Raw genomic sequence first — 27,819 nt, forward strand, 5'->3', positions numbered from 1 at the left:
TGTGTGTGTGTGTGTGTGTGTGTGTGTGTGTGTGTGTGTGTGTGTGTGTGTGTGTGTGTGTGTGTGTGTGTGTGTGTGTGTGTGTGTGTGTGTGTTATCCCGGCGGCACTTCTCTGGTCCGGGGGACCTTTGGGGGCCGGGGGAGGGCGTTGGGAGCACAGGGTGGGCCTTTGGGGCACAGGGAGGGCCTTTGGGGGCCTGGGGGACATTTGGGGACCGGTGGAGGGCCTTTGGGACGCCGTTGGTCCTTTGGGAGCCCGGGGACCTTTGGGGGGCGGGGAGGGCCTTTGGGGCACAGGGAGGGCCTTTGGGGGTCCGGGGGACAGTTGGGGGCCTGGGGGACATTTGGGGCCTGGGGATGGCCTTTGGGGGTCTGGGTGGGCCTTTGGGGGCGCCGGTGGCCCTTTGGGAGCTTGGGGGGCTTTGAGGACCGGGGGCTTCGTTGGGGGTTGGGGTAGGAGGATTGGAACCCTTTGGGGTTGGGTTAGAGGACCTCGCATCACTGTTCAAATGAAACTTATGTATTATAACGACCACACTCAAATCCTCCTTTAAAATCTCTTCAAAAATCACCTTTTAAAATGTCTCTATCTGTTTCACCGATATAGTTCTATAACCTGTCTAAAACAGTTTCGCCCAAATAATCCCTAAACGTAAATTCAACGTGTTCCGTTGTTATTGGCATCTCTGCGCTAACGTATTTCAAATTAATAAGAAACCTTTTCGCGCGCTAAAACAATTCATCGCTAAGATGTTTCTTGCTTAATTGTTTCCATGTCCTTTGGTTATTAATATCTTTTGGAGTTCGACCAGTAGAACTGTTCCCGAGGCAAAGACATTAATGATTTGGATCTATTCCTGGAGAAATGTTTCTAGGCGAAAATTTTTAAAGTCTGACAGATGATGTCATTGATTGATTGATCTGTCAAGAAATGGGAAATTAATTTGTTGTTTCTAAGGGGAATTATTGATTCACGATAGGTGAATTGAGGTCGACAGCACAGGTGTTCTGACTCGTGACAGCATCACTTGGTTTATGGTTTTCACAGTGAGAAAGTTCCTGTTTTTTCAAATTCTCACTGACAAAAACCATAAAAACATAAAAAAATGTGACAAAGTTCATGTTTTTAAAATTCTCATTGAGAAAAACCATAAACCACGTGGTTCTCGTGCCAATATATGGTGTTAAAAAAAGTTGTAGGTGGCAGCAGGGGTGCGTGACACGATCAATAGGGTCACTTCTACTATTGTCCTAAAGTTAAATATAATTAATATTGCTAATGCGAAAGTTTAAAGGGATAGTACTATTTCCGAATGATTAAGTTAAGTTTAAAATAATCTAGCACTAGAATAATCAAACAGAAAAGTGCTTAGTCCGCAGACAAAAACTAAACAGTGTATACGATGAAAAGACAAGCTATACCATACTCAAAATTGACGACTCACTAAATTGGTAATTTTAGCCTAATATGCCAATACAACAAATGCCTTTTCAGAAATACATCTTTTTCATGCGCTGAAAACGACAATTCTCACAGTAAAAAACAATTTTTGGGAATATTTGGACACGTGAATGTACCCTTTTGATAAATTTAATCCCTTTTACTGAGTATAAATTGAAATAGTTTATTTACCTAAATCAATTTCTTCTACATAAAGAGAATCAGCTTCAGGATGTCTTTTGACATTGACAATTTTACCTACACGGATGTCTAATTGATGGGGCCCAGTTTCATCCACTGGTTTCGCTTTGGCAGGACCTTTTGTTTTAACAGGGGCAGGATAAGCTTTCTCAGCCAATTTCTTCAAACTAGGCTCTTCAAAGTCTTTCCGAATCGGGTCTAAGAGATTGTTTAAATATCGTTCTACACTAGACTTCAGATCAGCTGGATGTAACGACTGATTTGCGAATGCGGTTTCTAATTCCTCGTAAGTCCTGTAGGAAACATTTCCTCCAATTTCAGCACTTCGCAAAACTTCAAAACCTAAATATTAAGTATATTTAATACCAGAAGAAAAGAAACTACACTAAAATTGCAAAACGAAATATGAGCATAAATAGGGTGCTTTAAAGGAGTTCAATAACTCATCAAAGTAGAAGTACCCCCCCCCCACCAAGAAAAAGGATCTGCACATACAGACCCGCGTTATATATATATTTATATATATATATATATATATATATATATATATATATATATATATATATATATATATATATATATATATATATATATATATATATATATATATATATATATATATATATATATATATATATATATATATATATATATATATATATATATATATATATATATATATATATATATATATATATATATATGTATATATATATATATATATATATATATATATATATATATATATATATATATATATATATATATATATATACATTTTCAGCAAAGTTACAATCTAGGGACCGCGTTTCACTGTGCTTGCGTCTAGTCCGACTCTATTCTGGAATTAGTTATGCCAAAGTTCCCATTCTGCTGTTAAACAGCTCAACCTGGTTCCGGGTAACCTGACTTGTACAGAATTAAACAAACTTTTCAAAACGTTATTGATCCTTTTATGAATAGAGGTTTACCGATAGGCAAATACCCCCCCCCCCCAGACAGCACTGCACATGTTTATGTTTTGTAACCTGTTTTGGAGTATCTTGACAAAGCAATCTGTACAATTTCAAATAAGAAACAGTAATTACTATAAAAAAAGAGCTTTGGTTAAATTTTTGGCAAAAAGATTGCGGATCTTAAATAATTTGGATCTTAGTAATGTGAATAATTTACTAAGCTAATCAAAAACAAAAAAAATGTGATCTTTCCCCTATGTTAAAAAAAACACTCTGGTTGTACATTTCTATATATATATTGTCAATATTTAGAACTGGATACATTTCCAAATATCAATTTACTTTATTGATTGGCTGTCTTGAATGATAAAGTCTATCTTTAAACACCAGAAAAAACTTCTCAGTAGCTGTTTTGTTTATGGGTAGCTCCTGCTGATTAGCAAAGGCTCTTATTTAAGCTCCTACCCATGGCCAGCTTTTCTAATTTCATTTTATTAACAAGTAGGGCAATCGATTTCACTTGATTTTCACGGCATTTAAGGGCCTCGATTTCCTCCTGTGCGTGCCTATATTTATTACATATGATGGGACTAGTAGATAATAAATACATATTTCAAGGTGTTAAATCACATCCACTTGCAAGACAGTATGTTGAACGATTGCTCCCAGATCTAGGAGTTACGGCAAAACCAATTATGTACACATATTTTTGAGCTAACAGAAAATAGAAAACATGGGTAATTTGTGAGGCAGTAAGGGAATATAAACCCCTGATTACTACTCCCAGTTACAACTACGTCCATGAGAGTAACCAATAAATCTTTATAGTATCTTTTCGTCAATCGCACAGCTAATGATGAGAGGCAATTTAATCTCTTTAAGCCATCTCACCTCATCAATAACTCTTGGAAAAATTCCACTTTCATGCCTTATTATACACGCAGTTGTTCCAATAATTCCAACTTTGAATACGAGTCGGACAAAAAGGTCAGAGGGGAGGGGACGAGTCAGAAAAATCTTCATCCTAGATGAAAATGTTCGCAAAATCAATAAATTTTGGGACGTTTTGAGAGTTCAGGCTTCAAGAATAGATATGGAAATTAACGTTATGCAGACTAAGTCGCTAAGACTTGGAATAAGTGAAGGTGAAGAGGTCATGCTGGGTACCAAGAATATCGATCAAGTGAACAGCATCACTTATGTAGGTAGAATTATTAGTGAAGACAGTGGGCGCAGTGAAGATGTTAAAAGTAGAATACCCAAGGCCAAGGGACTATTTTCATACTTGATTAAAGTTTGGAAGAATAGGAAGATAAGTCTGCAAACCAAGATGTGAATATTGGAAGCTACAGTGATGAAAGTTTGGTTCTGAACCGTCAGCACTCCAAGAGACGGAGGAGATTTGTTAGATGTTTTCCAGAGGAATTGTTTAAGGATTGTTTTGGGTACGCGTCTGACTGACCGTATCTCCAACTATAAGCTGTACGAAAGTACGGCTCAATCCCGCTTTCTAGGGCTATAATGAGAGATCGGTTGAAATGACTAGGACACGTTCTGCGGATTAAGAATGAAAACTCACAAAAGTCGCAATAATTACCCAAATTTGGATTGCAACATTTAAGTGATTTTTTAACATTTACTCTGCCGAAAAAAATTCGAAACAGACAATTAAATTTACCAAAATGCAGAATTTTCTGTAGTATCTAGGATACATTTTTTCTTTTTTTCATCACAAGACCTTTGGAGCATTAGAGAATCCAATTTTATGATTTAATAGACGATCTATTTAGTTTATCGATGTGAAACGATATAGTTTGCATTTAAACACATACCAATAGTAACCAAAACCCTAAATAAAAGAAGTTTTGATAACAATATAAACCTCACAAGAATCAGCTTTTTATGGTAATTCTAAATATGATAAATTCATCAAATTTAAGGTTATTCATCAAAAGTTATGAGCCTGAGAAATTTACAAAAAGGGGCAAAACAACACCAAAAAGGCAACCAATCTTTACGAGAATTACACCGTCAAATTCAGCATATCAGAAATCCCCGTTACAAACGTGTCAAGCCCCTATTTACGAAAATGCAAGATATCTTATTTTTCCCCAGAATAATGATAAGAAAGCCATATTTATTTATTTGTCTATTTTCTTTTCCTCAAGGGTGATGGTATCAAACCAATCGCTCAAGAAAACCGGGAAACATGTCATTCAAACGGAACTTAAAAATTCTAGGATCTTTTAAAATAGCGAAAATGAATGTGGCATTTTCTACCGCTTTGTGGCGCAAAACAACAATTTTGCCATAATTTAAATTATCGAAGAATCATAGTGAGTTTTCACGTTTCGGAGGCAGTAGGGGCATGCTCCGCAGTGGGGCTTTCGTTGCTGAAGATTTACGTAGTCCATACAAAATAAGCAGTTAATATACAAATTTATTTTAAAGATTCATTAAATTAAGCTGATTAATTAGAAGCTTGATAAAAGTATATACAGTTATGTATGCTTACACATCATCTATTATTGAGGATCGGTGGTGAATCTTTGTGTTTATGGGAGGTGAGGAGAGTATACCTGAAGCCTTAAAAAATCCACTTGTACGCCCTAATTTCCAAAGTCTCTGTGAACCTTCAAATAAATATAGAAGGAGTTTTAGTTTTTTGGGGGGAGGCGGGGGGCCCAAATTAGTGTTTAATCTTTTTAATTCGCGGGAATATTTTTGGACTAAGCCTGCAACATAGAATCTGTGGGGTGATAGCTCCCCATTTATATAAGAAAAATCTTTGTAACATAAGATATTACATTCTTATGCTTAACAGCCCAAATTGTAGAGACACGGAAGGGGGCATCATGAGCACTGCCAAGAAATTCTCCAGAAAGGGGGGGGGCAAGTACTATCAGAGACTATGTTTTTATCAAAATTTAAATTGTAATATTTCTCATTCTACTTATTATATACATCTTTAATATCTTCTTGCTCTGGAGGGGGCATTAACAGCCTAGCCCCTGCCAGCGTCCATGACAAACATCTCAATAATTTTTTCCTTTTTTAGAAGAAAGCTTTAGCCCAGTAAAATGTGCATAATTTTAGAGACAGGAATTGGATATATATATATATATTTATATATATATATATATATATATATATATATATATATATATATATATATATATATATATATATATATATATATATATATATATATATATATATATATATTTATATTATATATATATATATATATATATATATATATATATATTTTTTTTTTTTTTTATATATATATATATATATATATATATATATATATATATATATATATATATATATATATATATATATATATATATATATATATATATATATATATATATAGATAGATATGAGAAAAACTAAAGCCACTAGCGACAAAAAAAATGGAATTTCTTGCTTTTTCAAGAGTAATGACCGCACATGTGATTAACCATAGTATGTGTTCTCAAATCATTAAGTAATAAAATAAGGGTTCATCCAAATGGACATTTGAAGATCTAGTGCCTTTTTCGAGCAAAAAAACGAGATTATGCAACCGCTAATTGCCATATTTTAGCATGTTGGACTGTACAATAGTAGCTTTGGCGCAAACAGGGCTGAAATATTATCACGCTAAAATTCTGAGAATTATTAAATGGCCATTTATGTAGCTTCCCAGTCTCAAAGACAAAACTGGTGTGCAGTAATTCGTCCCTAGACATAAACAAGGTCCATAGAACGAACTGTTATTATCCTATAAAACTAAATTCTACAGAATATGTGAAATTTGCACAATATCTATTAGGGTGCTGGTAAACAAAAAATCGCGAAGAAAGGAAGAAAACGAGGACAATTAACAGCCAGTGAAAAAATTGAAAAATTATGCAAATATTTCGGTCAAGACCTCCGCTTGACCGTCCTCAGTGCATAATAAAACTAATAAAAATATAAAAACCAAACCTTAAAATAAAAATACCAAACAAAAATTGGACGACCCTTTCCTAGTAACGGTGAAAGCGTAACTCATATATATATATATATATATATATATATATATATATATATATATATATATATATATATATATATATATATATATATATAATATGTAGATGAATTAAGTATGAAGTGAGCAGATGGAGGGGTGAAAGTTCTTCTTTATTGCAGATATTATATATATATATATATATATATATATATATATATATATATATATATATATATATATATATATATATATATATATATATATATATATATATATATATATATATATATATATATATATATATATATATATATATATAATATGTAGATGAATTAAGTATGAAGTGAGCAGATGGAGGGGTGAAAGTTCTTCTTTTATTGCAGAAACGAAAAAGTCATTTTTGACGATTATGGTTTATTCCGAAAAGTAAATACATTAAATTAACTCTTTTCTGGGAGGATTATTCAGCAAATTCAAGATGTCGGGTTTTGAGAAGGCGGTAGTTTTCCTAATATTTAGGGTAACCTTAGGTATGGCATTAAAATGATATAAAAACAGATATTAAATTAAAAAAAAATCCAAATGAAACTAAAGAACGACATTAGAACTTAAACGAACAGAACGAACGCTAAATTTTTATAGAGCCCTGCTGAAAGTATTTATGAGTGCGCTTTTGGTTTAATAATCGCTCTTAAAGCGTTGAAAACAAAAGTTCAAACTTTAGAGTAAAGAGTGGGGAGTTGAGGAGAGCCAGGCCATCCCTAAAAAGAATAAAGTATATTCGTTTTAACTCTTTACTTTCATTTGAAAAAAGAAACTTTGTTTAATCATCATGCTAAGACGATTTGAATTAAAGCATATATATATATATATATATATATATATATATATATATATATATATATGTATATATATATATATGTATATATATATATATATATATATATATATATATATATATATATATATATATATATGTACCTATTTAGAGCAGTGTATGAGCAAAATGTAGATACTGTGCGAGATTAAAAGTGGACTGCTGTAATGGCCCCTCATGCTTCACGAACATGTATCACCAATACCTTGGTCGTCTCTTTCTCTTGTCATTGGGGCTCTAACCGTGTCATGAACGTTTTATGTCTTTAATGCCAAGCTCCACCACTTATAAATTAAAAAAAAACTTAAATTTAAAGCAACGTCCTGCTGTATGGAGCGGAGACGTGGCCAGCTGCCAAATCTATCCTCAGCGCCGTCGATGTCGCTCAGACGAAACATCTCCGAACAATCGAAAGACTTCACTGGACTGACCTCGTTAGCAACCAGACTCTCCTATCACGTACGGCTCAAACTCCTTTCTCAACGCAGCTTGCCCAGCGTACTGTTCGGTGGTACGGCCACCTCCTTCGCATGCCACGCGACGCCCCAGCATGGGTCGCATTTGACTTTGACCCCACCCTACACGGATAGAAACGACACAGAGGACGCCCACACACTAGGTGGAAAGACAAAGCCGATGAATTCCTCACCCAAGCCCACATCCCGGTGGAGGAAGCTGCGATCCTGGCAAGCGATAGTTCAACCTGGAGGCACCTAGTCTCATCGTTCTCTACGCCGAACACTCGGCAGGAGCCTTAAGTCAAGTAAGTCAAGACCTGGTAAGGAAAGCGGTCGCTGAAAAGTGTGATAAGAGCCTTCCTTTAGAACATTTTTTCAGACATATGTGAGAATTTGTATAAATTTACCTAAGGCGAACATTATAAGCGTTTGACCCTTCCACCCTTATTTCTAAACATCTTTAGAATCTCCATTCCCGTCATAACGTTAGGAGTTTTTGAAACTAAAAAGATGTAGTAGTATGTTTCTAATCTATAGTGTTTTCGTGACATATATAGTTCCAACCTTTTCCATGTTCATTGACTAATTCATCATATTCAAATACCACGTAAAAACTCTAATTCACATTCTAACCTAGAATCACTGAGAAAAAGATTAAATTTCATAAAACCAAAATTTCTAGCAAAAAAAAATTACTAAACGGTTGACATAAATAAAGATACATTGACATTTTTAAAACAAAGTGAGCCTCATATTTCTCGAAAATTCTTGGTTAAAATCAACACGAATGAATATAATTATTAAAATCAGCCCAATCACCCTTTTGAGGAGAAAAAGTATTAGTGTGGATAAATTAGATTTGTTGTTTGTTGTTATAGATTTGTTAGACAAAAAAAGGTTAATGAACTTTTTACAATGCATAAATGTGTTTGAATGATTTAAATCTGTTAATTAAACAATTTCATTTGAGGAAAGTTGTCAGACTGGTCAGGACCGGACAAATAATGATTAAATTTTTTCTATTATTTGTCGGCTCATGATATGGAGGTTGAAAACTATTTATAATAACGATCCTCTTTTAATTATCATCTTTTGCGGGATACTATGGTTTTTCCAATGATCAACTCCTTTAAATTTACGTTTAATTTAGAGCCACTGTCATGTAACTATATCGTAGACCTATGCAACGCTGTGTCTGGCCTAACAAATGACCTGAGTTCAGATTTTAGAGGCCCAAAGAAGGTCCTTGTATTGTTCGCAAATGACACAAATCTCACGATTATTGCTCGTATGGAGCAAGAGTTAGTCGGATTGTTAGAAGGTGACCTGCATAATATTGAGCGATGTATGACATCGAACAAACTGGCTATCAATTTTAATAAATCTAACTGGATTATTTATGGGAGATCTAAGAATTACTATCCATGGTTAACAACCCTGAATGCTGGTCCGTCCCAGATATCTCAGAAAAGTACGGTGAAATACCTGGGAGTTATTCTGGATGAAACCCTCTCGTTTGTAGAGCATATACAGTGTGCATCTTCTAAAGTGGCCCGTAATGTTGGAATGATGCGTAAATAAAAGGATTTCTTTCCTGTTACAATATTGTGTCTTAGTTATTTTTCGTTGGTGCACCCCTATGTACTTTACTGTTGTTCAGTGTGGTTGTCCACGTTAATCATACATCTTAGGCAGTTACGTGTTCTCCAGAATGGGGCTTTCAGGATTCTTTCTAATAATGATTCCCGTCCTTCGGTAAGGGATCTGTATAAGAGTTTACATGTACTACCGATTTCTGGTCTATTTGAGTTCAATAGAGCACAGTTAATGTTCGATATTTTGAATAATGTAGCACCGGATTGCCTGCATAATATCTTTTGTTCCGTTTTTGAAAGTCATCAATATGGTACTTGTTACACAGGTATGATTATACGACAAAGGGAACCATCGACTTGGTGAGGCTTCTCTCTCAGACACCAGCTTCCGTTAACATGGGAAAGACTACCAGGTGAGATTCTAGACCAGACGGTTAGACTCGATTTCCGTCAGATGCTAAGGGGCCATTGTGTTGGTTATTATGATTTAGATTAATGTTTTTTTTTTTTTTTTTTTTTTTTTTTAAAGATGCGAGGATGTTAAGTTGAAAGGAGATAGTGCCGGAGAAGCCTGGATGACCAGGCTTCTGGAAGTTTGTAAATATTTATGTAAATAAAGTGATTTCTCTTAAAAAAAAGTACCTAGATCAGTCCTTTATTTTCGTTAACTCTGTCATGATTGAGTTCCTTCAGCTTTTTAACCATACCTATTTCAAAAAAGAAATGAAAATATGAAACAAAGGAGATTATTAAATTACCTTCACTGTCTTTCATAAGAGGAAAAAGTACATATTTTGTGAAGGTGAGTAAACCGTTGTCTGTGATATTTCCTGGCTCACAAAAGGCTTTCTTTAGCTTCTTCTTGACGGATGACGCAGAGTCTATTAAATCGATTTTTGAATCTTCCTCTGAGGAGCTCATTTTTGCACCTGTAAAAGAGCACAGGCTAGTAACAACATTATAGATAACCTTTTTTGATTCCTCTCCAGGGTGTGAGAATCAGTACATGAAGTGTGAAATGCGCATACCTCAAAATATTATCATTCTGATTTTTTTTAGACTATGAATTCCAAGACATCAATTTACCACTTGTTTGAGCTTTACGAAGTTCCTATAACAGGGAAATAGGAAGGAAAAGGCTGAACAGTTTTGGAATTAACCGTAAACCTCCAATTATCTAAAGAGCGTGCTGTCATGGAAAGGAAATAATCCAAGAGAAACATTCGCTCACACGAATAATGGTAAGTTCTGATACATTGGTAAAGCGGTTGCTCACCAGGTAAAAAAGCTTGTTGAAAAACAGTGGGGTGCTCACGCAATAATAATGGAATGTTCAAAATGGTGCCACTGAGCCACAAATATTGGAAATAGAAGTTCAGGAAAGCTATTCAAATACAAAAAAAGCACTTAGTCATAATAGAGATGATGGTGAAGCACGATAGAGTGGAATTTGAGACTCTGTTTTGAATTCATTAAAGAAGCCTACATTCAATCCTGTTCCTCCAGAAAAAAATCGTCCACTTCTTAAAAGTCAAAACAGATGGCTACCATTTTAGCCCCGTGAAGAAAAATCAGTCCACCTTGTTTATCTTGTCTGATGCTTTTTTTCTGGACTGGACAGGATTTTAGTTTTTGGTTCCATGTTTTGGCAGATACTTCAAATATAGAAAATTGATGATGAAAGGGTAAAGGACCGGTCAAAATGTTACTTAATTGAAGAATTAATACCTGAAAATCCATAGCTGCAATTGAGCTTAACCGCGTTCTAATTACAATCGCAACTTTTTTTTAGAATAGTTTTTAGAGGGTGTACTTAAATAAAAAACTGAACGAAAAGACGGTATATCAGAATCATTTACTACTTGATAGAAAAGCCGACAGTAATGCTTTCTCTAACGTGGAAACTCTAGGCCCTCGAAAACCCCCTTTTCTACTGCGTCTTTTCTAAAAAAAAAAAAAAACACATTATAATAGCAATAACAGCCATTTACATACAGTGTCATTCTAACTCGTGTTTTTCAGAAGAAGGTAGTAACATTAGAGTACAAAATCAAATAATCCATGGAAACTTGCCAAAAAATAAGACTATTATTTCTTCTTTCTTAGCATTTGTCTTTTTAAACGCTTTGGTTTAACTTTGTCTGCATATATATCCATATAAGCCTCGGTCAGGCAAAGCTTGACTCGGACTTTCGACACCTGTGGATGAGTCACGTCACATATCACAAATGAAATACATCGTTTTTACAGGAACTTTACAAATTTTTCCTTTCTACTTTTTTCACAAAAAAAAACTGATCAGCCCGTGTATTTTATGGTGTTTACTACGTTATATATTCAAAAATTCCTAATGTATTTTTATACATTAGTCCCTAAAAATTCCTTATATATTCAGATATTCAAAAATTCATAAAGTGAGGTATATTAGTTTAGAAACGTATCACATGTACATATATTTACGTGTCCGTTTCTCAGGCTCTTCACCTCTGTTCGGATTTTTATCGTGGGGATAACTGGCAGACGGGGACGAAGGGTCCCCACGAAACTTAGCGAAAAGCAAGAGCTATACTCCTATTTTGCATTTTAGGGCCTCTATTCCTTCCTTCCTCTCTGAGACATGAGGAAGAGATAGAGGTAATAAAATACTTAGTTATAAGCGTAATTACTTGAAATATTGGCAGAATTCATTTCATGATATCTGGTTAATAACTACAATTATGGTTTCAGATACATGGGTTCGATCAGATCTCTATAAGAAAAATGCTTCATTCTTATCATCTGCATCCGCTGCCCAATCACTATACGGCATCTCAATTACATTTGGCATACTTAAGCAGATAAGGTTCTACTGTTACGTATAGGATTTCATTCCGATCAGGCATAGTTACATGCGTTCCTTCCCAGCTGTTTCTCATGGACCAGAGTTGTTCTAAAACTGAGCAGGACCTTGTCACTGGATGTTGGATTATTTTCTACTCTCGCTGTTAAAGGTTGTCATCTGGCTACGGGAGTCTAAGCATTTCCCAGCATTTTTCTTTTTTATATTTATAATATTCGCTTGCTTCTTTTTTAAAGTTAGAACTCTAGAAATAATCCATCCGTGCAGATCGAATCCTGCTGTAACAACATACTGCAGAGCTAACGCAGGGACCATAGTAGTCAAGAAGCTTCGTTAATCCGATTACTTCCACTTTTGACTTCATCCATACGTGCCTCTTTTGCTCTGTTCTGCAAAAATCAGGAAGATCTGAACCGCCAAGAGCCAATTCAAGATAATTAAGGAGGAGGGGTAAATATATTTTCAAAATATGTGTTTTCTCGTTTACAATGAAAATACCAAAAAAGTTATTTTTCAATTAAAATAATAAAAAAGGACATTTTCGAAATCCAGCCCCTCCCTCCAATTGACACACTGGCAAGAATTCCAGTTAAGAGGAACAATCTGTTGAATAGCCAGCTGAGGTATTCCGGCCACCAAACTCCAATTTTTTTTCTGTAGAATCTGGATACAAGCGAACTTTAAATAATTATATAATGGTATTAGCCTGTTTCATCTTAAGAACATATACTAAAACCTTACATTTTAACTCAGTAATCCAATTTCCTGGGATAAAAGACCGGAAACGAAAATTATTTTTGCAAAGAGAAAATCAAGACAACTCGACAAGGAATGTCATTAACAATTCCAGTCTTGAAGAGGAATACACGTAGCTCGGAACACTGGGGAGATGGTGTACATCAATACTGGACCGTTGAATAGGTAGCATCATATTTAAGATGAATTACAGTAATGAAGCTCTGTAGAAAATCCTGCTGCCATTTCGAGGGTTAGAGTCCAAGCCCAGGCTGAGCAAGCGAAATTCCATTAACTGAGCAAGTCAGTTTTGACTTGGAATAAATCCAAGCATGGAAAAAGTAAACTATAAGAAGCAGTGCAGCAACTCTGTTTATTACAGTTCCTCATAAAAAATTCTAAATGATAAGAAAAACTTTTAATTACAATTTCCAGTTGCCTTGCGGCAGTGAGAACGATATGCAGTTGCAGAACAATACTTATACTGGTACTTATGATTCCCAATAAATGACACAAAAATTAACCTAGAAAATCAATTGCTAAAAATTTTCAACTTTTTATTAATTTCTAAAATGCGTTAATGCATAAAAATGTATGCTTAATAAAAAAATATTTGCATATCTTTCAATCCGTTTTCAACTCGAGTGAAGTTTCCAGACTTGTATGAAAGATTAGCTAAGCATACAAACACTTGAATATTGAAAAATATCCAATCCGGGTTGCAACCTAATAAGATATCACGTCCAATACATATAGTTCATCATAAATGGGTACTATGTAAGTTTCATTGGATATAGATGAAAGCTAGTAAACAACATCCGGGTTGCAGCAGTAGCTAGCAACCTATTAAGAGACGATCACGTCCAATACTAAGAAATGTAATAGCCAATAACTCCTAAAAATAGTGTAAGATCAAAACAAGAAGTACACTATGAGAACCACTTAGTCCAAAACCCCTATACAGGAAACTTACCGTCCCTTGGCTTGAACTACGATATTCTGCATCGACAGCATCTTTTCTTCTGTTCTCCGAAGATAGCTGAGCACTATCTTCGTAAAATTTAGTTTTTTCTTAACTAAAATTAGATTTTCAAAAACACGAGATTTATTGTCATATATGACGGTGCACAAATGTGTAAAAGTCACAAAATCAATGAGAAACTTACGGCCGCTTTTTAGCTAAAATAATATCAAATTTTGGCTCGATGTCACTAACGGCCATTATAAGGTCATTTTGTACACTCAGTCTGTTTCTGTGTTTGGTTTTGATCAATGGCATTGCCGGAAATGACACTTCTCAAAGGTAAGGGATCCGAATGGCAACAAAACAGACATGGCGATTTCACTTAGTTCCTTGTATTCTGCTTTCACCTCTAACCAAAACTTGGAAACAGTTTCATTTTGGAATTTCAGTTCTAAGGCGCGATCACTGGCAAGTTCGGTCAGATTCTCTGTAAGCTTGTCACTAAGACCGGAGCTTGAGGTCACGTCTCCAACAATTGGACTTGGGATCCAATCCTGTGTTCTATCTTGGGTCATAATCGATGGGAAATATGACACAAGTTCATCTCGCAACTTTGTCAAATGCTCCCAAATACAGATTGTGTCGAGGTTATCAATTTCACTATCATCCGCAATTTTGTCAAGGGTCGGGAAGACACTAACGCTGTTTCTTAAAAAAAAAAAGTACTGATAAAAAGTAAGGTAAAACAAGGCGATTTAATGAGATGAAAAAAATAATAATTTAAAAACACGTTTTTATTGCTAATCCAGCCTTTTTGGCAGCTAACCTCAAAGGTCTTTTTGTGACCAGTTCTGGGTTAATGTCTATTGGTTTTTTTTAAATATTTTTTAAGATCATTTTTAATTAAGTTTGTGTATGGAGCATTTAGTGTATATTGCCAAGTCCCTATTTAAGTAAATTAATTAAAAAAACTTTTTCCACAAAATAAGTTTTTCAAAGAAAAGTAAAGAACTCCATTAAACAAAAAATGAATAAAAATAAAATCAAATAATCTACCAAGCGTGAAATTACCACAAATCAGCATCGATAGATAAATGAAACCCAAAGCAAACAGAAATTACATTAAATAACCGAGTCAAACTCAAAACGAGCAGAAATTAACAAAAGTTGGGTTTAAAACCCCTATGCGTTCCCAAGGCAAGAACATAATTTGCACTTTACTGAAAAAAATATAAATGTTTTTACTTTCATAACTTTAATAAATCAAATAATATTAACATTTTGATGTATAAATATCAGTAAATGTTTATTAAACTAACAATGCAAATTCATTTGTGTTTTTTTTTTCAATGAAGTATAAATTGTGTCCTGGCCTTGAGAAGGCATAGGGGTTATGAGCCCTAATCATGCTAATTTCTGCTCGTTTTTTAGTTTGACTCGGTTATTTATTGTAATTTCTGTTTGTTTTGGGTTTCATTTATTTATCAAAGCTGATTTGTGGTAGTTTCACGCTTGGTAGATTATTTGATCTTATTTTTGCTCATTTTTGTTTAATGAAGTTCTCTACTTTTCTTTGAAAAACTTATTTTGTGTAAAAAGTTTATTAATTAATTTCTGTTCGTTTTATATTGACATTAAATAAAAAAAAGAAGCTTTTTTTCACTGAAAGTAAGGACCGACGTTAAAACTTAAAACGAACAGAAACTATTCCGTATATGAAAGGGGCTGTCCCCTCCTCAACGCCTCGCTCTTTACGCTAAAGTTTTTTATTGTTTAAAAAAATAGAATTTTGGGAAATTCAAACTTTAGCATAAAGAGCGAGGCGTTGAAGAGGGGACAGCCCCTTTCATATAAGGAATAATTTCTGTTCGTTTTAAGTTTTAACGTTGGTCCCTACTTTCAGTTAAAAAAAATTGTTTTTTTTTTTTATTTAATTTTTGAACGTTTTTGAATTAATGCAGGTTTTGATTTTGGTTCACCGTACACGAATAATCAACACCAAATTTGCATATTAATTTTACTTTTGTTGGTTAAATGGCTTTCTCGAACGTTGTTTAATTTTATTTACGAACGTTTTTATTAGTAATAAATATACGTAACTTACGAATTAACTTACGTAACGAATTTTTACATTCATAAATTGTTAATACGTATATTAGGGGATTCGCCCCCTAGTCAATACTTCGCTCTTTACGCTAAAGTTCGAATTTTGTTCCAATTCTTTAAAAATGACGCCTTAATCACAAAGGCCGTGAATTAAAATAAATAGCTCTTATGAAAGTACTAAAAAATCTTTGGCTTAAAAAGCGAGGTATTGACTAGGGGGCGAACCAAATCTTATACGTAATATTTTCTGTTCGTTTTAAGTTTTGATGTTGCTCCTTACTTTCAGTTGAAAAACTTGTTTTTTTATATAATTTCTGATCTTTTTTCTTAAATAATGCTGGGAAATCCATCGCCCCCTTCATAGCAATGTCTCTTCCCACATGAAAACTTCCTCCTTGTAAAGATCCTCCCACATAACCCCAGACCCATCCCCCCATTGCTAGAAAAATCCCCCTATAAACGTCTGTATACTTCCCAATAACCAATACTATATGTTAACATTGGGTAAAGTTTATAACTTTCAGCCCTCCCTCGGGGACTTTGGGGGATTAAACCATCCTAAAAGACATAGTTACCATACTTTCGACCATGCTGAACAAAATGACTATCTCAAAATTTTGATCGGGTGACTTTGGGAAAAAATGAGCGTGGGAGGGGTGCCCTCCATTTTTTTTGATCACTTAAAAAGGGCACTAGAACTTTTAATTTCCGTTCCAATGAGCCCTCCCACGATATTCTAGGACAACTGGGTCGATACGATCACCCCTGAAAAAAAAACAAAAAAAAAAACAAATAAATACGCATCCGTGATCATTCTTCTGGCAAAAATACAAAATTCCACATTTTGCAGATAGAAGCTTGACACCTCTACAGTAGGGCTCTCTGATACGCTGAATCTGATGGTGTGATTTTCATTAAGGTAATATAGCTTTTAGGGGGTCTTTCCCCCTTTTTTTGAAAATCAGCCCAATTTTCTCAGGCGCGTAACTTTTGATGGGTAGGACTAAACTTCTAGTAGGGTACTGGAACTTCATAGAGAGCTGTTTAATGGCTCATTTTAAAGGAAATTGCTACGTCTACTCGCTTTCGTAATTAAACAAACACAATACAATTTTTGACAAAAAGCTGGATCTTCGTACACAAGATGATGAATGACGTCGTAATCATAGGTTACATACATAGATGACGTTAACAGTAAAAACTATACGATGATGTTAGTTATAGTGACGTCAGCATATAATTTTGTCACGCCGTCAGTATATAATTTTGTCACGCCCTCAATGTATAAAATGGTGTCAGGTCATGTCACCTTAACAGTTTAAATTGGTAATTCGTAATGGTATCATCGAGGTTGCAGTGATAGCTGCAACTTAGTAAAGGACGAACCTCGGCCAATAGTAACCCAAAAGTAGTTATCTTGCAACCAAATTGGATCGAAATAAAAAGTGCACCATTGGAATCGCCTTGGCCAAAAACTCTATACATGAAGCTCACAGTCCCCTGGCTTGAACGACAAGGAAAATCACTTCTTTTTATAGCATGCGAAGCACTTATGAGTCCTCTTTTATTTCCACGTTTTCCTTCTCCGCTGCTAGAGGGAGCACCGGAACATCATAGGGAGTTGTTTAAGGGTTCATATTGAAGGAAATTGCTATTCCTAGTGCCTTTTATAATTAACAAGACATGGTATTTGAAATACAATCACTTGTTTGACAAAAACTGCCCGTTCGTATGATAAGGAATGACATCATAATCGTAGGTTACAGCCATAAATTGCGTTTAAAATACTTTAAAGAGTTCCAAGAGTAACTATGACAAGGTAGTTTGTCATTTACTAGTCCTACTACAGAAGAGATAAAAAAGAAGTGAAAATAAGACCTGCAAATGTTACCGTAGCAATAGCAGTGGGAAGCTGACTAAGTTTTGAAAGGGACGAAAAGTTTACGAGATATCTAATATCACTAGAATACAGCTTTGTTGGTAAAACATGTATATAAATATGCATATAAGTAATCAGGTTTCTTAGTAATTTGAAATGTGTCAGCACAGAGATGCCAAAAACAAAAGGAATACGCTGAAATTACGTTTAGGGATTATTTGGGCAAAACCGTTTTAGACATTTTATGGAATTATTTCGGCGAAACAGTTAGAGACATTTTAAAAGATGATTTAAAAGATGATTTTAGAAGAAGTTTTGAGCGTGAAACTCTGTGGTCGTTATAATACACAAGTTCCATTTGAACAGTGTTGTGAGGTCCCCTACCACAACCCCAAAGGGTTCCGATCCCCCACCCCAACCCCGAAGGAACCCAGGGGTCCTCAAAGGTTCTCCGGGCTCCCAAAGGGCCCCCGGCCCCCCAAAGGCTCCAGAGCCCCCATTTTAATACTTTTTTAAGGCTTTATTATATATTTTCATAACAAATTTTTATTTTAGGGAATTATTTCGGTGAAACAGTTGGAGACATTTTAAAAGATGATTTTTGAAGAGATTTTAGAAGAGGATTTGAGGGTGAAACTCTGTGGTCGTTATAATACACAAGTTCTATTTGAACAGTGTTGTGAGGTCCTCTACCACAACCCCAAAGGGTTCCGATCCCCCCAACCCAACCCCGAAGGAAGCCAGGGGTCCTCAAAGGTTCTCCGGGCTCCCAAAGGGCCCCCGGCACCCCAAAGGCTCCTGAGCTCCCATTTTAATACTTTTTTAAGGCTTTATTATATCTTTTCAGAACAAATTATTATTTTAGGGAATTATTTCGGCGAAACAGTTAGAGACATTTTAAAAGATGATTTTTGAAGAGATTTTAGAAGAGGATTTGAGGGTGAAACTCTGTGGTCGTTATAATACACAAGTTCCATTTGAACAGTGTCGTGAGGTCCTCTACCCAACCCCAAAGGGTTCCGATCTCCCTACCCCAACCCCAAAGGAAGCCCCCGGTCCTCAAAGGTCCCCCAAGCTCCCAAAGGACCACCCGGCCCTCAAGGGTCCCACAGACCCTCAAAGGCCCTCCCCCGGCCCCGTCGTTCGGTGATGTGTGTTGTCTGAAACTTATGATTTGGGATATGTAAATTACTATTTCGGACTTTTCTGAGCTAGATTTCTTAGTCTTTCGTTGGTGTGTGTTGTCTGAAACCTATGATTGGAAAAACAGTATTTTTCTCACTTTGATGGATTATTGAGTCTAACGGGGACCGGAGTCAATGACACTTCTTACGAATGTTAATTAACCAAACGCCATGGAAACAATTCTCAAAGAAACATCTGAGCAATGATTTGTTTTAGTGTGGGAATCAGATTTCTTAGTCATTTAAAATTTGTCAGAGCAGCGATGCCAAAAACATAACGAACACTCTGAAATTACGTGTAAGGATTATTTGGGCAAAGCCGTTTTAGACATTTTATGGAATTATTTCGGCGAAACAGTTAGAGACGTTTTAAAAGATGATTTAAAAGATGATTTTAGAAGAGGATTTGAGCGTGAAACTCTGTGGTCGTTATAATACACAAGTTCCATTTGAACAGTGTTGTGAGGTCCCCTACCACAACCCCAAAGGGTTCTGATCCCCCCACCCGAACCCCGAAGGAAGCCAGGGGTCCTCAAAGGTTCTCCGGGCTCCCAAAGGGCCCCCGGCGCCCCAAAGGCTCCAGAGCCCCCATTTTAATACTTTTTTAAGGCTTTATTATATCTTTTCAGAACAAATTATTATTTTAGGGAATTATTTCGGTGAAACAGTTAGAGACATTTTAAAAGATGATTTTTGAAGAGATTTTAGAAGAGGATTTGAGGGTGAAACTCTGTGGTCGTTATAATACACAAGTTCCATTTGAACAGTGTTGTGAGGTCCTCTAACACAACCCCAAAGGGTTCCGATTCCCCCACCCCAACCCCGAAGGAAGCCAGGGGTCCTCAAAGGTTCTCCGGGCTCCCAAAGGGCCCCTGGCGCCCCAAAGGCTCATGAGCCCCCATTTTAATACTTTTTTAAGGCTTTATTATATCTTTTCATAACAAATTATTATTTTAGGGAATTATTTCGGCGAAACAGTTAGAGACATTTTAAAAGATGATTTTTGAAGAGATTTTAGAAGAGGATTTGAGGGTGAAACTCTGTGGTCGTTATAATACACAAGTTCCATTTGAACAGTGTCGTGAGGTCCTCTACCCAACCCCAAAGGGTTCCGATCTCCCTACCCCAACCCCAAAGGAAGCCCCCGGTCCTCAAAGGTCCCCCCAGCACCCAAAGGACCACCCGGCCCTCAAGGGTCCCACAGACCCTCAAAGGCCCTCCCCCGGCCCCGTCTTTCGTTGATGTGTGTTGTCTGAAACTTATGATTTGGGATATGTAAATTACTATTTCGGACTTTTCTGAGCTAGATTTCTTAGTCTTTCGTTGGTGTGTGTTGTCTGAAACCTATGATTGGAAAAACAGTATTTTTCTCACTTTGATGGATTATTGAGTCTAACGGGGACCGGAGTCAATGACACGTCTTACGAATGTTAATTAACCAAACGCCATGGAAACAATTCTCAAAGAAACATCTTAGCGATGAATTGTTTTAGCGCGGGAATCAGGTTTCTTAGTAATTTGAAATGTGGTCCAGGGTCCCACAGACCCTCAAAGGCCCTACCCCGGCCCCGTCTTTCGTTGATGTGTGTTGTCTGAAACGTATGATTTGGGATATGTAAATTACTATTTCGGACTTTTCTGAGCTAGATTTCTTAGTCTTTCGTTGGTGTGTGTTGTTTGACACCTATGATTTGGGATGGGTGGATTGCAATTTTTGACTTTTCTGAGCTGGATTTCTTAGCCGTTCATAGGTGAGTGTGCTGTCTGAAACTTATGATTTGGGATGGTTAGTTTGCTATTTCCGGCTTTTATTAGCTAGGTTTCTTAGCCTTCCATAGGTGTGTGTTGTCAGAAAATTATGATTTGGGATATGTAGTTTGCTATTTGGACTTTTCAGAGCTAGGATTCTTACTCACTTATAGGTGTTTGTTGTCTGAAAGTGATAGTTTGGGATGAGTAGTTTGCTATTTCGGACTTTTATGAGCTAGGTTTCTTAGCCTTTCGTAGGTGTGTGTTGACTGAAACTTATGATTTGGGATATGTAAATTACTATTTCGGGATTTTCTGAGTTGGATTTCTTAGTCTTTCATAGGTATGTGTTGTCTGAAACCTATGATTTGGGATGTGAGGGTTGCTATTTTTTGACTTTTCCCAGCCAGATTTATTACCCGTTCATAGGTGAGTGTTGTATGAGACTTCTGATTTGGGATGGTTAATTTGCCATTTCAAGCTTTTATTAGCTAGATTTCATAGCCCTTCATAGGTGTGTGTTGTCAGCAAATTATGATTTGGGATGTGTAGTTTGCTATTCGGACTTTTCAGAGCTAGGATTATTAGTTTATCATAGGTATTTGCTGTCTGAAACCAATAGTCTGGGATGAGTAGTTTGCTATTTCAGGCTTTTAGGAGCTAGGTTTCTTACCCTTTCGTAGGTGTGTGTTGACTGAAACTTATGATTTGGGATATGTAAAATACTATTTCGCGCTTTTCTAAGCTAGATCTCTGAGTCTTTCGTTGGTGTGTGTTGTCTGAAACCTATGATTTGGGATGTGTGGGCTGCTATTTTTGACCTTTCTGAGCTAGATTTCTTAGCCTTTTATAGCTGTATGTAGACTGAAACCTATGATTGGGATGAGTGGTTTGCTATTTTCGACTTTTCTGAGCTAGATTTCTTAGCCTTCCATAGGTGTGTGTTGTCAGAAAATTATGATTTGGGATGTGTAGTTTGCTTTTTGGACTTTTCAGAGCTAGGATTCTTAGTCTATCATAGGAGTTTGTTGTTTGAAACTTCTAGTTTGGGATGAATAGTTTGCTATTTCAGGCTCTTATGAGGTAAGGTTTCCTAGTATTTAGTAGGTGAATGTTGTATGAAACCTATGATTTGGGATATATGAATTACTATATCGGGCTTTTCTGAGTTGGATTTCTTAGTCTTTCATAGGTATGTGTTGTCTGAAACCTGTGATTTGGGATGTGTGGGTTGCTATTTTTTTACTTTTCAGAGCTGGATTTCTTAGCCTTTCATAGGTGTTTGTTGTCTGAAACTTATGATTTAGGATGGTTAATTTGCTATTTTTGACTTTTCTGAGCTGGATTTCTTAGCCTTTCATAGGTGTGTGCTGTCAGAAAATTATGATTTTGGATGTGCAGTTTTCTTCTTGGACTTTTCAGGTCTCATGTTTTTGTTCCATCACAGTTGTTTGTTGTCTAAAGCCTAATTTTAGGAGTGAGAAGTTTGCGCCTTCTGGCTTTTATGAGCTAGGTTTCGTAGATTTACTTAGGTGTTTTTTGTCTGAAACTTCTATTTTGAGGTGTGTAATTTGCTATTTCAAACTTTTCATAACCAGATTTCTGGTTATGAGATTTCAGGTGAGATTTCAGGTGTGTGGTGTCTGAAACCTATGATTTGGGATGTGTGGGTTGCTATTTTTTGACTTTTCTGAGCTGGATTTCTTAGCCTTTCGTAGGTGTGTGTTGACTGAAACCTATGATTTTGGAATGAGTGGTTTGCTATTTTTGACTTTTCTGAGCGAGATTTCTTAGCCTTTCATAGGTGTGTGCTTTCAGAAAATTATGATTTGGGAGGTGTGGTTTGCTTCTTTTGACTTTTCTGAGCTGGATTTCTTAGTCTTTTATAGGTGTGTGTTGTCTGAAACCTATTGATTTGGGATTTGCTATTTTTGACTTATCTTATCTAGTTTTCTTATCTTTTCATTGGTGTGTGCTGTCATAAAATTATAATTCGGGATTTGTAGTTTGATTTTTGTACTTTTCAGAGCTAGGATTCATAGGCTATCATAGAGGTTTTTTGTCTGAAACCTATAGTTTGGGATGAGTAGTTTGCTATTTCAGGCCTTTCTGAGCTAAGTTTTCTTAGTATTTCATAGGTGTGTGTTGTCTGAAACCTATGATTTGATGTGTGTAATTTGCTATTTCCGACTTTTCATAGCCAGATTTCTTAGTCTTTCGTAGGTGTGTGTTGTCTGAAACCTATGATTTGGGTTGTGGTGGTTGCTATTTTTTGACTTTTCTGGGCTGGATTTCTTAGTCTTTCATAGGTGTTTGTTGTCTGAAACCTATGATTTGGGATGAGTGGTTTGCTATTTTTGACTTTTCTGAGCTAGTTTTCTTAGCCTTTCATATGTGTGTGCTTTCAGAAAATTATGATTTGGGAGGTGTAGTTTGCTTTTTGGACTTTTCAGAGCTAGGATTCTTATTCCCTCATAGGTGTTTGTTGTCTGAAACTTCTAGTTTGGGATGAGTAGTTGGCTATTTCAGGCTTTTCTCAGCTAAGATTTCTTAGTATTTCGTAGGTGAATGTTGTCTTAAAATACTTTTTGGTGATGTCGGTCCTGTCATTTTTTTACTTTTCTGAACTGGTTGTCTTGTTCTCTCGTAGGTGTGTTGACTGTTGCATGTATTCTAAAACGTTAGGGTTTCAGTTTTTGTCTTTCCTGAGATAGGTTTCTTATCATTTCATAGGTTAGTGCTGCCAGAAAATTATGATTTGTGATTAGTAGTTTGCTTTTTGGAATTTTAAGTGCTAGGATTCTTAGTCCCTAATAGGTGTTTGCTGTCTGAACCCTAAAGTTTTGGATGAGTAGTTGGTTATTTCAGGATTTCCTGAGCTAAGGTTTCTTAATATTTCGTTGGTGTGTGTTTTCTGTAACTTAAGATTTGAGGTATTTAATTTGCTATTTCCGAAATGATCAATTCTATTTCCTTAAAATAAGATCAAAAGTTTCCATTTCCGTTAAGATTTTTCTCAAAGAGATTAAAAAATTTAAAACACTCTTCCAAATTTTTTAAAAAAGATAGAAAAGTTAAATTTCTACTCTGAATTTTACCAAAGAACGCAATTCAATTCCAATTTCTCCGGAGAAAATAATAAGCTTCAACTTCAGTTTTAAGTTCACCAAGACATAAAAAATTTAAAGTTTAGTTCAAATTTTTCAGTAGAAGATAGGAAAAGTTATACTATGATTTGTGATTATTTTCCATGAAGATAAAAAGTTTCACTTTAATTCTAAATTTTCTTAAATTCAATTCCGACTTTTCTCAAAGAGATGAAAAATTTAAAATACTGTTCCAAATTTTTCATAGAAGATAGAAAAGTTCAAGTTCTCTTTTGAATTTTACCAAAGAACACAATTCAATTCTAATTTCTCTAGAAAAAATATGAATCTTTCACTTCAGTTTCAAGTTCACCAAGACATAAAAAATTTAAAGTTTAGTTCAAATTTTTCCGTAGAAGATAGGAAAAGTTATACTATGATTATGATTATTTTCCATGAAGATAAAAAGTTTCACTTTAATTCCAAATTTTCTTAAATTCAATTCCAACCTTTCTCAAAGAGATGAAAAAATTTAAAGTTCTGTTCCAAATATTTTCCCGGAAGAAGAAAAGTTCAACTTCGATTCTGAATTTTCTCAATGAAAATTAAATGAGTTATTTATCAAATCCATTTTCCCAAAATAATATAAAAATTTCCACTTCAGTTTCAAGTTCACCAAGACATAAAAAATATAAAGTTCACTTCTAAATTTTTCATTAGAAGATAGGAATAGTTATACTTTGATTGTGGTTATTTTCCATGAAGATAAAAAGTTTCACTTTAATTTTAAATTTTCTTAAATTCAATTCTAACCTTTCTCAAAGAGATGAAAAAATTTAAAGTTCTGTTCCAAATATTTTCCCGGAAGAAGAAAAGTTCAACTTCCATTCTGAATTTTCTCAATGAAAATGAATAAGCTTTCATTTCAGTTCCTAATTTCTCAAAGACATAAAAAATTTAAAGTTCAATTCTAAATTTTTCCATAGAAGATAGGAATGCCTATACTATGATTGTGATTATTTACCATGAAGATAAAAAGTTTCACTTTATTTCTAATTTTTCTTAAATTCAGTTCATTCATCCAACCACCAAAATAAATAGGCAAGGTTAGGTTAGGTATAAATAAATATTAATAAATAATTAGAAACATTTTTCCGTGTTTAAGTTATGTTAGTTTAGGTTAACTTATCATGAGCGCTCATGATAAGCTAAGCTAACCTAACTTAAACATGGTAAAAAGATTAAATTAGGTTAGGTTAGGCTAGATTAAGTTATGAAAGATCTTAAGCCGAACTGGCCAGCAATGATAAAAAACCAACAAAGAGAAAAATCTCTAAAAAAAAAACAACAACCCAGACTGTGGCCAGTGTAGAGAAAAGAAAACAACAGAAACAAAACAACGCGGATATTTCGCCTGTATACAAACAGTAATTTACAGTTTTTTATTTTTCCTCAGTTACTCTGGTGCCCTTACTGAAGTAACTCTATATTAGCATCTTTTCCCTACGTGGATTAGTTTGCGCCGATTGTACATTTTTGTTTTTTTGTTGTTTTTTTTTTGGTGGTGGTTTTATTGGTTTTTAGTTTTGTCTTGTTTTTTTTTATCTTGTTATTCTTGTGTGTCTTTAGTGCTGAAGACGCCGTGTTTTTATACAGGCGAAATATCCGCGTTGTTTTGTTTCTGTTGTTTTCTTTTCTCTACACTGGCCACAGTCTCGTTTGTTTTGTTTTTTTTTTAGAGAGATTTTTCTCTTTGTTGGTTTTTTTAGATTAAGTTAGGTTAGGTTAGGTTAGATTATGTTAGATTAAGTTAAGTTAGGTTAGGTTAAATTAGGTTAGGTTAGGTTGGATTAAGTTAGGTTAGGTTAAGTTAGATTAAGTTAGGTTAGGTTAAGTTAGGTTATTTTAGATTAAGTTAGGTTAGTTTAAGTTAGGTCTGGTTAGCCGACGTACGCGCGCGTACGTAGGCTAACCATACCTAACTAGAAAATTTAAAGTTCAATTCTAAATTTTTCCATAGAAGATAGGAATGCCTATACTATGATTGTGATTATTTACAATGAAGATAAAAAGTTTCACTTTATTTCTAATTTTTCTTAAGTTCAGTCCATTCATCTATCCACTAAAATCAATAGACAAGGCTAGGTTAGGAATAAATAAATGTTATTCAATAATTAGAAACATTTCTCCATGTTTAAGTTAGGTTAGGTTATCTTATCATGAGCGCTCAAAATAAGCTAACCTAACCTAACTTAAAGATTGTAAAAAGATTAAATTAGGTTAGGTTAGGCTAGATTAAGTTAGGTTAGGTTAGGTTAAGTTAGGTTAGGTTAGGTTAGATTAAGTTAGGTTAAGTTAGGTTGGATTAAGTTAGGTTAGGTTAAGTTAGATTAAGTTAGGTTAGGTTAAGTTAGGTTAGATTAAGTTAGGTTAAGTTAGGTTAGGTCTGGTTAGCCTACGTACGCGCACGTACGTAGGCTAACCAGACCTAAATTAAGTTAACCTAGCCTAATCTAACCTAACCTAACCTAACTTAACCTAATATAACTTAATAGAACTTAACCTAACATAATACAACTTAACCTAACCTAACTTAATTTCACCGAATTCAACCTAGACTAACCTAACCTAACCTAAACTAAACTAACCTAAACTAACCTAACCTAACCTAACCTAATTTAACCTAACCTAATCTAATCAAACTTAATCTAACCAAACCTAAACTAACTTAATCAAACCTAACCTAACCTAACTTAACCTAACCGAACTCAATCTAACCTAACTTAACCTAACCTAACTTAAAATAAAATGAATTAATCTATAATAACATAACCTAAGTTAATCTTTTTACCATGTTTAAGTTAGGTTAGCTTAGCTTATCATGAGCGCTCATGATAAGTTAACCTAACCTAACCTAACTTAAACATGGAGAAACGTTTCTAATTATTTACTAATATTTATTTATACCTAACCTAACCTTGCCTATTTATTTTGGTGGTTAGATGAATAAACTGAATTTAAGAAAAATTAGAAATAAAGTGAAACTTTTTATCTTCATTGTAAATAATTACAATCATAGTATAGTCATTCCTATCTTCTATGGAAAAATTTTGAATTTAACTTTAAATTTTGTATGTATTTGAGAAATTAGGAACTGAAATGAAAGCTTATTTATTTTCATTGGTAAATTTCAGAATTGAGCTAAATTTTTTTTCTCTTCTCTAAGAAAATTCAGATGAGAACTTGTAAATTTTGTAGTTCTTTGATAAATCTCAGAATTAAAGTGTCGCCAGAATTAAAGTAGAGCTCCATATTCTCATTAAAACTATTTACAATCAAAGTATAACTTTTCCTATCTTCTATGAAAAATTTTGAACAGAACTTTAAATTTTTTCATCTCTGAGAAAAGTCGGAACTGAATTTAAGAAAATTTATAATTAAAGTGAAACTTTTTATCTCCATGGAAAATAATCACAATCATATCTTGACTTTTCATATCTTCTAACGAAAATATTAGAACTTAACTTTAAATTTTGTATTGGGTAACTTAGAGTTGAATGGCATTCTTTGGTAAAATTGATAATAGAACTTGAATATTAAAGATCAAAGTATAACTTTTCCTATGTTCTATGAAAAATTTGGAACAGAACTTTAAATTTCTTCATCTCTTTGAGAAAAAAATCTGAACTGAAGCGGAGATTTTGATAATATTTTGGGAAAATAGATTTGATCAATAAATTTT

The 27,819-nt window shown here is 34.7% G+C and overlaps 2 protein-coding genes across 3 annotated transcripts in view; both read right to left on the reverse strand.

Annotated features, from left to right (window-relative positions):
- TM9SF3 (transmembrane 9 superfamily protein member 3) overlaps window positions 1–27,819 on the reverse strand; it is a 696,120-nt gene that overhangs the window by 106,098 nt on the left and 562,203 nt on the right. The gene's annotated exons all lie outside the window — the stretch shown is intronic.
- TyrRS (Tyrosyl-tRNA synthetase) overlaps window positions 1,627–27,819 on the reverse strand; it is an 89,778-nt gene continuing 63,585 nt past the window's right edge. For both annotated transcript variants that reach the window (XM_089108082.1, XM_089108083.1), the window contains exons 6-7: window positions 10,294–10,464; window positions 1,627–1,985 (exon numbers count right to left, since the gene is read on the reverse strand). In XM_089108082.1, the coding sequence (XP_088964208.1) occupies window positions 1,627–1,985; window positions 10,294–10,464 (530 nt within the window). The remainder of the gene's footprint in view (window positions 1,986–10,293; window positions 10,465–27,819) is intronic.

Source organism: Artemia sp. Qi Xiang Cuo, chromosome 2 (assembly GCF_049724085.1).
Source record: "Artemia sp. Qi Xiang Cuo chromosome 2, ASM4972408v1, whole genome shotgun sequence".
Classification (NCBI taxonomy): domain Eukaryota; kingdom Metazoa; phylum Arthropoda; class Branchiopoda; order Anostraca; family Artemiidae; genus Artemia; species Artemia sp. Qi Xiang Cuo.